The sequence below is a fragment of the Brassica oleracea genome, chromosome C2 (assembly GCF_000695525.1).
Source record: "Brassica oleracea var. oleracea cultivar TO1000 chromosome C2, BOL, whole genome shotgun sequence".
Taxonomy (NCBI): domain Eukaryota; kingdom Viridiplantae; phylum Streptophyta; class Magnoliopsida; order Brassicales; family Brassicaceae; genus Brassica; species Brassica oleracea.
Window position 1 is genome coordinate 3370043 of NC_027749.1, and position 10662 is coordinate 3380704.

The window sequence follows — 10662 nt, forward strand, 5'->3', positions numbered from 1 at the left end:
CTAAAACCATAAACCCTAAATCTAAAACACTAAACCATAAACCCCAATCCTAAAATCTAAACCCTAAACCCAAACTCTACACAATAAACCCTAAATCCTAAAATCTAAACCCTAAAGCCTAAACCCTAAACTCTAAACCCTAAACTCTAAATCCTAAAATCTAAACCCTAAATTCTAAACCCTAAACCCAAAACTTTAAATCTTAAACTCAAACCCTAAATCATAAACCCTAAATCCTAAACCCTAACCCCAAAATTTTAAATCTTAAACTCAAACCCTAGATCATAAACCCTAAACCCAAACCTCTAAACCGCAAACCTTAATCTTATTAACTAGCAGATGGGTTTACGGTTTAGAGGTTTGGGTTTAGGGTTTAGGATTCAGAGTTTAGAGTTTAGGATTTGAAGTTTTGGGTTTAGAGTTTAGGATTTTAGTTTAGGGTTTAGGATTTAGGATTTAGGATTTATGGTTTAGATTTTAGGATTTGGTTTTATAGTTTTGGGTTTATGGTTTAGATTTTAGGATTTAATGTTTATTGTTTAGAGTTTGGGTTTAAGGTTTAAGATTTAGGGTTTAGATTTTAGGATTGAGATTTATGGTTTAGTGTTTCAGATTTAGGATTTATGGTTTTAGAGTTTAAGTTTTTAGACGGTGTTAATTAATGTCGGTGTTATTTTTTTCCAACTATTTTATTTTTATTTTTATTTTTATTGCATTTTTTAACTAATCTTACCTGGTATTTTGATTGGTTATGAAGAGTACGGTAAATTTAACCATTCACCACAGGGGTGAACCATTCACCGCAGGGGTTACGAAGAGTCTGGTAAATATAATACAACGCACCGGAACAGTCTACAACAGGTAATCAAGTGGACAACTCAATCTCTAAACTTGAATACAACATTTTATCAATTCGATATGTATAAACTCAGCTATTACATGTATAAACCACACCTCATCTTCTTCAGCCTGACCACAACATGCATAAACTCAGCTATTACATATATATATACACACACTTGACAAGTTTATTACACATTTGTTTAGTTGAAACGCATATAATTGCGGGAATCAACAAACGGGACGTAGTCTACCACTAATCACCACCTTATCGTCGTCCTCTTCCTCGTCACCAAGTAGCCGCTGGGAACAATCATCGGATGCGGAAGACGAAGAAGGACCACAAAAGATTCCACCCCATCGTGGAAAGTAAATAAGCGTGACCGAAAGAGACGCGACGAAAGTCATTAACCCCATAAGTGAAATGCTTCTTTGCTTTCTAACATTATCGCCGGAAAACAACAAAACCTGTGTCACCACCGCTCCTACAGTGCCACCACTTCCCGTCATTCCCGCAACCACTCCTAGCGATCTGTAACCGGAAATTTATAAAAATAAATCAATTACTTAAAAAATAAAATCTGAATAGTAACACTCCTAACCTTTTGGAGACGAAGGGGACGACGCCAAAGATGAGACCAGAAGCAGCTTGGACGAATACAGAGAAGACCCACATGACGGCGATAGATCCCCAGAGCGAGTTGACTCGTCCGAGTAACAAACACAGCAACCCAGCCACCGACTGCACTATCCACAGCCCCCAGAGCCTCCCTCTCATCCCGTACCTTTTCCCCAGCACGTCCGAAACCATCCCTCCCGCCGGCCGCGACGCGACGTTCGATATAGCAAAACTCGCCGCGATCGTTCCCGCCGCCTCAAGATTCACGCCGAACCGCTCGTAGAAGTACCCGGCGATCATGTTGTCCGTCGTGAGCTCGACGCCGAACGAGTAACCGTACAACAAAGCTAGAATCCACGCTCTGTAGTCTCCGAGTCCGTCGAGAAGGATTCGGACAAAACTTGAATGCTCTTCTTCCACCGGAGTTCTGTCTTTGTTTCGGTTTGAGGCTTTTCTGTTACTGTCGGGCGTGTCTTGACCGTAGAGGAGAACGAGAACGGCGGTGATCACCTGGAAAACCGCGGGAAACACGAACGACACGCGCCAAGAGACATCGCGTGGGAGGAACTCAGCGATGGTTGTGTAGAGTATAGGCATAAGGAGCTGAGAGACACCAGCGCCGACGTTAGCCCAACCGGCGGAGACGCCGTTGGCGAGACCAACGACGTTACCGGAGAACATGGAGGACATCCAGTACTGATTAGCGACGAAGTTAGCCAGGGAAAAGCCGACGAAGAAGCGGACGAGGACGAAGGAAGTGGGAGAGGAGACGAGCGCGGTGGAGAGGATGGCGGGAGCGGTGAGGAGAGAGAGGATCGCCGAGGAGGTGCGCGGGCCGATGAGATCGCAGAGCGGGCCCATGGCGAGGCGGGAGAAGATGGAGCCGGCGAAGGAGGCGGTTCCGGCGGCGGATACGGCGGAGGCGGAGAGGCCGAGGTCGGAGGAGATGACGGGGATTAAAGGAGGGATGGAGAAGGTGGAGAAGAAGCAGGAGAAGAGTGAGAGCCACGCTAGGTGAAAGGCCCGTGAGTGGGGGGAGGAGAGAGAGAACGGTCGGAACACGGTGGCTCGCCCGCTGGAATCAACAGGGACTGTGGCATTCTGAAACGACGGCGTTTCGGTGTTACGTTGAGATGGTGGCTCCATGACAGTCAATACCTCGCTATCTCCATGACCGCCCCCGATAGTCATTATATTCAACAAATATCGTGTTGATAGTGTGGCTAGAATTAATCTATCTTACAAACATCAATATCTTCAATTAAAAACATGATATATGTGTGTCGAAAAAAACATGATATACAAACCGAAAAAACAACTGAAATGCGTTATTACTATCTTTAGTGTTGTTCTAAGCTCCTTACCTTGATATTTGTACTTTTGTATTTTTGCATAAATGGCACAAGGAAGACGACACGTTACGCATCTATCTTAACTTCATAAGTTATCAAACGTTATCAAACCATACATCGAATCTAATCAATTCTGATTCCAGGACTCGAGTTGGTTTAGTCCGGTTATGAAAACCCCTTTTAATTTATACTTACTACTCAGCATGCAAGAACAGATAAAATGTACAGTTTACGCTATAATTAATTACACTAAAACCTTTGTGAAGCCAATGAATCTCTTTACCAAGAACTGCTCACCACAAACAGCAAAAGATTATCTCTTGATTCCATCAATAGAATTGATTCCAAGTGGATCCCCCGGTTAAAAGGAAACTTATATAGAGAATAAAGTTTACCACCAAACTTCCTTTCATCAACCAAAGCCATCACAGGGATTCCTTTAGAAGTAAAACTTGTACTATCTCTTGTGTTTTCATAATGGCCAGCATTATTTTTGTATTGTTGGCAGAGATGGTCAGACAAGAGTAGAGTCAGTACACTCATTGAGCAGTGACTGGAGATTGGAGGCTACTGCATCGATGAACTCTTTTAGATACTTTGTGAATTTATTACGATGTTACTGTTTTTAAAAGGCAATTGTTGTGATTTTAGTTGTTATACAGATTTTGAAAATTTTAAATTTGGTAAGGACATAACCAAAACTATTTATCAGAAGATAAACAGAAGCTTCTAACACAACAGATAACATATAATCCGTAATTCTTAATCAGAATCACATATTTAAATAGATTTCCTTTTTGCCAACTAAAAAGAAAAGGAAAAAGAATAGATCTTGTAACAAACAAAAGAAATATATTTAGAAACGCGTTTCCTTTTCTAGAAGATGTAATGCAAAGCCTATAAATATATATCTCAACTTCCCCTTGCTCTCTTCTAATCTCAGACTTTCACAAGCCCTACACAAATAGACTCTTCGAAATATAAGTTCCTTCGTTCTCTGTATTCTTGCATCTATTAGGTTAAGAAGATGTGTCCGTTGAGGTTCGTATTGGTGTTCTTCTCAGTAGTACTCGCTGGGTATTTCGCTTGGAAGACGGTGGATTCTTCTCTAGAGCTTAACTCAGAAGGCTCACCGGTGGAAGCCAAGGAGAAAGATGATAAACAAGGACTCGGTTTCAAGAGGAAGATGTATAATGGATTCTGGATGTTTGTTGATATGGCTAGCGGAAGGTACCTTTGGAGAAATTTCAAGGCGATATGAAGTCAATGAACAAGATAGAAAGCTAACGCTTGTTTGGCCTTTTGATGTACAAAGTAAAATAATAATAACTCTTTTTTTTTTCGTATCCCATAAGTTTTGTAATATAACTAGTTGAATTTGAAAACAAAAGCAAAACCGAAGAACAATTCTTTGTAATTTCTATATCCTCAATTTCTATATACTCAATCTTATTATCTTAACACACTCTTCAACTTTTCAGTATTATCCAAATATTTTTTTTTTCTGCCTGGAAGGATCCTAAAATCAAATGCTAGGACTAGAAACATGTTGTTTATTGTATACACTAAGGTTAATTATGTTCTCTAGTCTACCTAAGTTTCAACCAATCTTATACAGGTTTTTTGCTTGTGATGTTGGGTTTTGCAGAAATAAGAACGTTCGAGGTGCTTCTCAGAACATACGAAGTGAAGGAAGTGAAAGTAGATACTGGCACTATGAGTAGTGAATGAGAGCCATAAGAGCATGATTAAGGGAAGGTTCTTAGACCATGATCAATGGAAAATTTTTGGGATGGGGTTCTTAGCGTAATATAAGAACCCGTCTCTTAACTTTTAACTAAAAAAGCTAAGAACCGGTTCTTAAATCTCTTATTTAAGAGCTGGTTCTTAGTTTTTTTAGTTGAAAGTTAAAAGACGGGTTTTTATATTCCGTTAAGAACCTCACCGTAAGGGCATGATTAACCTCGGTCTCTTAGACGTGGTTCTTAACGCATGATTTGATACTTTTTTTTTTACACTTTTTGGCTAAGAGACGGTTCTAATATCTCTTATTTAATTGACGGTTCTTAGCTTTTCTTAGTTAAAATCTAAGAAAAATTAAGAACAGTCTTTTAACCGAAACTAAGAACCTCAGTTAAGAGACTGAATGTATTTCTTAGTCTAAAAGGTTGGATATTTAATTTAATCTACGTTATCATGTGTTAGATACTATTGGATTTATTATGATGTTACTATTTTAAAAAAGAAAACAATTGTTGTTATACGATGAAAATTCAAAATTTGGTTGTGACAAAACAAAAACTTTTTTTTGAAACACTTTTTTTTGAAACACTACAAAAACAAAAACTATTTATTAAAATATGTGGCTAGAAAAAAAACTATTTGTTAAAAGATAAGCAGAAACTTCTAATACGACAGATAACATATAAACCGTAATTATTAATCAGAAGAACATATTTAAATAGATTTCGTATTTTGCCAACTAGAAAAGATACTGTAAAAAGGAAAATAATAGATTTCCAACATATAAATGAAATATATTTAGAAACGCGTTTCCTTTTCTAGAATATGTAGTGCAAGACCTATAAATATATATCAACTTCTCTTTGCTTTCTTCTATTCTCAAGACTCTTCGAAATATAAAGTTCCTTCTTTCTCTTTTTCTTATTCTTGTGCCCATCAGGTAAAGAATATGTGTCCGTTGAGGTTCGTATTAGTGTTCTTCTCAGTAGCACTCGCTAGATATTTCGCTTGGAAGACGGTGGATTCGTCTCTAGAGCTTAACTCAGAAGACTCACCAGTGGAAGCCAAGGAGAAAGATGATAATCAAGGACTCGGTTTCAAAAGGAAGATGTGTAATGGATTCTGGATGTTTGTTGATATGGCTAGCGGAAGGTACCTTTGGAGAAATCTCAAGTCGATATGAAAGTCAATGAACAAGATAGAAAGCTAACGCTTTGTTTGGCCTTTCGATGCACAACCAAAGTACTAATAGCTCTTTCTTTTCTCATATCCCATAAATTTTGTAATCTAATTACTAGTTGAATATGAAAACAAATAAAAAAGCAAAAAACGAAGAACAATTCTTTGTAATTTTCTATATCCTCAATCGTATTATTTTAACTCACTCATATGGTATTTAATCATTCAAAGGAGAAACATTACCTTCGAAAACTAAAAAACTACAAATCAAATCAGAAGCATTAATCATATGTAAGATTGTAATCTATATATTATATATAATAGCAAACCTAATTTTGTTCTATTATGACATCATTTTTTTTTATAAAAAAAGTTCAATCCAATGGTCTATTTTTTTTTTATCTAAAAGACATAAAATATTTTCGATGATGTCATCAAAAAATCTACATTTGATAACTCTTTGTTGAATAGCTATGTAACTCTTTAAACAATACATCCTTTGAAACACATACTTGCTCATGTCACAACTCTATAGGAAGAGTTTCCTTTGTAGACAACACGTACCTTTTAGAATAACTTGTGATGTATCTTTTCATGATCTATATATAAATATTTTTACAGCGGCAATGTTTTTAAAATATAGTTTGGTAAAACTGGATAATCCTAAATTGAATAAAAAAAGAATTGATAAAAAAAACTCTTAACTCCACGAGAAATAAAAGGGGACTTGATAAGTACACGTTTTATTCTCTCCTACACAGCTCAAATACAGGTTTGCAAATTTTGTTATAATTACTGTAGACTTGTCCTACTTTTCAGTCAATTCTCATTTACCCTGCGAAAAGAATTAACAACAACACGACAAACAAAATCCAGATTTGTTTAACCTGTTGTTCATGGATTGTTTTTTTTTTTTTCGTATCGTTGCGTAATCTAATCCAACAACAATGATTACTGCACCCACATTTTTTTTTTTGCTTAGTCAGGAGGTGATCCTGCGGCTGTGACCAAACGAGTAATCCCCTGAGTCCGGAACCAGCCTGCGTCTGTACCCTCCAGGAGGCCTAAGTCATTCCATGGCCAGCTGGAATCGAAACTGCAACACAAACTGGACCCACATTTGTCTCCTTTTATATGCAAGTTTCATTGTAACAATGGTTTTGATGAAACACTTGTTTCTCCCTGTAGTGGTGTTCGGTTATGACAATGGTGGCTCCTCCTTTAATGTTGCTGGAGACCATTGGTCGGGTTATTGACTCCAGGAAGTTCCCGATGCAAGGCATCTGACTGCAACACAAACTGGAACTTCCTAGAGTCAATAACCCGACAAAAAAAAAAGAGACTTTGGTTAAGATTTGTCTTGTTTCTTCGTGCTTCATTCTACCTAGAGTTTCCTGAATCTGCAAGCTACGAATTGAAAGTTCACACCTTTATGCAATTAATTAGATGAATTTCAGATTTTTCATCACTCTTGTGCTTAAAGTTTCCTTCTTTCTGTAATTGGTGAAGAAGATGCAGAGTCAAAACTTTTATCTATCTGAAGTGGAGAAGTCGCGTGCCATGACCGAGATGAATGAACGAATGAAGAAGGTGCTTACTCTTTCTAGTATTGTAAATTCAAAAATACTCTTCTCTTTTTTTTTTTTCACTCTTGGTGAATGTATGCTTGTCTGAAAGTTATGTAGCTTTGTGGTCTCTTCTTAAAACTCCCGGAAGTGTATTGTTCTTGGAAAATCTCACTAGTCTAATTTGATTGATATTTGATTTATATTGTTCTGTTTTTCCGGTGTGCAGAAGCGAAAGATTGAGGAAGTTCTGTACCCTGCTGAGCTTGTTGAACAGCTGAAGAACAAAGATGATCAGATCAAAGCGTTGGAAAACCAAAATGCAACGATGTTGGCCGAATTGGCCGAAGAATTCGCGGTATTAAGGCAAATGTTTATGATTTGAGAAGAAGATTGATGTTGTATTGTTTTACTGAAGTCATGTTTGTGTTTTTTTTACCTGCAAGTTCCAAGCTTCAGCAAAGAGAGTGACGAATTACAATGTGAAGGCTGTGGAGTATTTCTTGAAACAAAAGTGTGAATCACATCCAGAGATTGCTAAGGTTTTGAAAACTATCTGTCTTGCTCCAAGTTCTAACGGTTGGGTTTAGTGTGACTAAGTTTCTTTGTCTTTTGAATCATTTCAGGTTCTTGAGTTTTTCCATTTTTCTTGCACGTCTGAGGACATCAACAATCTATCCCATGGTTTGATGCTTCAAGAAGCACTGAGTTCTGTCATACTTCCAGCGATGGATGACCTCATCAAGTCAATCTCTCTGATGGCTAAGGAATTTGCATATGTCCCCATGCTTTCACGAACTCATGGCCAGGTAAAATCTCCTGAGAAAAGTGTCTATCTCTTTTGTTAAGACAATGGTCATGATTTTGATTCAGTCAGTGTATTTGGTTCTCTGTAAACTATAATGCAGCCAGCTTCACGTACAATCATTCAACTTCTAAAAAAAAAAAAAAAAGAATCTGTAAGAGATTCTTCCGTTAGACCATGAAAAAAGTAGTTACACGGTTCCAAACTTTTCAAATCACCTAATTAACTATAAAATTATTCATTGGAGTTGCTCTTATGTGGCAAACAAAGGAAACTAAAAAGTAAAAAGGCTTTTATTAAATAATAATCACCAAAGCAAATAAATTTTAAGGCTTTTATTAAATAATAATCCCCAAAGCAAATAAATTTTTGTCTGTTATCTTTACGTCTTCGTTATTTGATTCATTAAACATAATAAGGCTTTTTAAAGTATTCATTACCCATATATTTTGAAAGATAAATTTAATACAACTCCTACGTATTAAGAAAAAATTATTCATACGTCCAACCATTTCCACAGTATTATAAAAGAACAAGACTTAGGTTCACCCCTAAGGTGAACCTTTAAATTCACATCTCATCTTATTACTAATCAAAATGCCACCTAGATTAATAATAAAATAAATTAATTTTATTTAAAAAAAAATGAAATAATTGAAAAAAAATAATAACGCCAATTTTAATGATACTAACGCCACTAACTAAACCCTAAACTTTAAATCTATACCCTAAACCCAAATCCTAAATCTTAAACCCAAACCGTAAACCCTAAACCCAAACCCAAATCCTAAACCCTAAACCCTAAACCCAAACCCTATATCCTAAACCCAAATCATAGACTCTAAACTCAAACCATATATCCAAACCTAATCCCTACACCCTAAACTCAAATCGTAGACCCTGAACCCAAATCCTATATCATAAAGATTTGGGTTAATGTTGATGTTGTTTCTTTAGGGTTTAAGATTTGGGTTTAGAGTCTAGGTTTGGTTTTAGGATTTAGGGTTTGAGTTTAAGGTGTTGGGTTTGGGTTTAGAGTTTACAGTTTGGGTTTAGAGTTTAGGATTTGGGTTTAAGATATAGGGTTTGAGTTTAGGGTTTAGAGTTTAGGTTTAGAATTTAGGGTTTAGATTTAAGGTTTAGGATTTAGAATTTAAGATTTAGGGTTTAGTTAGTGGCGTTAGCGTCATTAAAATGAGCGTAATTATTTTTTTTGAATTATTTTAGATTTTTTTTTAAAAAATAATGTATTTTATTATTAATCTATGTGGCATTTTGATAGGAAATAAGAGGAGAGGTGAATTTAAAGGTTCACCTTAGGGGTGAACCTAAGTTTTGTTCAAAAAATTATAGGAAGAGTAATTAGACTACGGGAAGTTAACAATCCTAAATCCTAAGAATGGTAATGAAATTATAAACCTTAATTTCTTACTACTGGATGAAAAGGTAATGTTTTAATATTTTCCCTCAAAATACATTTATATATGTATATATATTTATAATTAAAAAAATTTCCTAATATAGGAATCAACCATTATGGGATCAATCTACACACGTCATGTTTATCAATTTTCTATGGAGCTTTTAGGAGGCAAAATATATATCTTCAATAATTTTGAAAAATGGAGGGCTGGTAAACGTTGTAAAATTTCAGACCATTCTTTTCTTATACGTTTGAATGGAAACTCAACAATAACTCATGTATCAGAAGAGAGTGTATTAATAAATTACGAAAAATATAGGTTATGTGATTATGATCAACTTATAAAAATTGCTGACAAAAATTTATTTTATGATCGTAATTACCTAATCCTTAAGCAAAAAACTTTTCAAATGCATCTTTTTCCAAATCCTAATCCATCCGTTTCCAAATGTAAATAATTCTAGTAAAAAGAATTTGTTTCACAATATAAGTAGTTTACATATTTCAATGCATCTTTTCATTTATTGGATATTGTGTGACCAATGAAATAATGTTAGGTTTTTTATAATTGGTTGAATTAATTGATTAAATGATATTTTTTCTTCAAATTACAGCTTTTTAAATATTTTTGCTTTTAAACAAAACTACTTACAATTAAAAACGGAGAGTATTTTATAATATCACATTGTAACTATATTACAGGGGAAGCAAAGTGCGTGTTACTATATGGGGCAATAAGGTTGATATGATGAAAAATAAAGAAGCATCAGGTGTCACTTTGATAATAACAAGTGTAAATCCCAAAACATATTTAGGTTTTGTAATTAAAAAAATCATATTTATATTAATAAATAACTAAGTTTTAACAATAAAATAAAATCTTACTTACATGAATAATATGATATCTTTACTTGAACACAATATCAGCTTCCAAAATACATCAAGATGATCCTGAGTATTATTCAATCTTTCAAAACAAGGTAACCTTTAAATGTAAAATATAAATATAAATAAATCATACATGGTCCTTAAAAAATTAATTTTTCATCAATACAGAACACATCCAATACAAGTGAAAGGCGAAAGCAGTTTAAGGAAAACAAATGCCAACATTGTCAAAATATCAGAAATAATAG

At 35.3% G+C, this 10662-nt stretch overlaps 3 protein-coding genes across 3 annotated transcripts; 2 read left to right on the forward strand and 1 right to left on the reverse strand.

Moving 5' to 3' along the window:
* Nucleotides 1–865: 865 nt before the first annotated feature.
* Nucleotides 866–2796, reverse strand: LOC106322527 (high affinity nitrate transporter 2.7). The gene is made up of 2 exons (XM_013760581.1): nucleotides 1443–2796; nucleotides 866–1372 (listed from the first exon to the last, which is right to left on the reverse strand). Exons 1-2 carry the CDS (start codon nucleotides 2648–2650, stop codon nucleotides 1072–1074), a joined length of 1509 nt encoding a protein of 502 aa, XP_013616035.1. The 5' UTR covers nucleotides 2651–2796; the 3' UTR covers nucleotides 866–1071.
* Nucleotides 2797–3778: 982 nt separating this feature from the next.
* Nucleotides 3779–4080, forward strand: LOC106326664. The gene has a single exon (XM_013764578.1). The coding sequence runs from the start codon at nucleotides 3839–3841 to the stop codon at nucleotides 4070–4072; it is 234 nt and encodes a 77-aa protein (XP_013620032.1). The 5' UTR covers nucleotides 3779–3838; the 3' UTR covers nucleotides 4073–4080.
* Nucleotides 4081–6965: 2885 nt separating this feature from the next.
* On the forward strand, nucleotides 6966–8205 carry LOC106326407 (adenylosuccinate lyase-like). The gene is made up of 4 exons (XM_013764395.1): nucleotides 6966–7323; nucleotides 7528–7656; nucleotides 7745–7840; nucleotides 7925–8205. Exons 1-4 carry the CDS (start codon nucleotides 7246–7248, stop codon nucleotides 8144–8146), a joined length of 525 nt encoding a protein of 174 aa, XP_013619849.1. The 5' UTR covers nucleotides 6966–7245; the 3' UTR covers nucleotides 8147–8205.
* Nucleotides 8206–10662: the final 2457 nt, after the last annotated feature.

Coding starts and splice junctions, on each gene's coding strand:
- LOC106322527 (XM_013760581.1), bottom strand. CDS start 2,650: ATGACTATCGGGGGCGGTCATGGAGATAGCGAGGTATTGACTGTCATG. Junction 1,373..1,442: donor GTCCCCTTCGTCTCCAAAAG/GTTAGGAGTGTT, acceptor TTCCGGTTACAG/ATCGCTAGGAGTGGTTGCGG.
- LOC106326664 (XM_013764578.1), top strand. CDS start 3,839: ATGTGTCCGTTGAGGTTCGTATTGGTGTTCTTCTCAGTAGTACTCGCT.
- LOC106326407 (XM_013764395.1), top strand. CDS start 7,246: ATGCAGAGTCAAAACTTTTATCTATCTGAAGTGGAGAAGTCGCGTGCC. Junction 7,657..7,744: donor AATTGGCCGAAGAATTCGCG/GTATTAAGGCAA, acceptor TTTACCTGCAAG/TTCCAAGCTTCAGCAAAGAG. Junction 7,841..7,924: donor CACATCCAGAGATTGCTAAG/GTTTTGAAAACT, acceptor GAATCATTTCAG/GTTCTTGAGTTTTTCCATTT.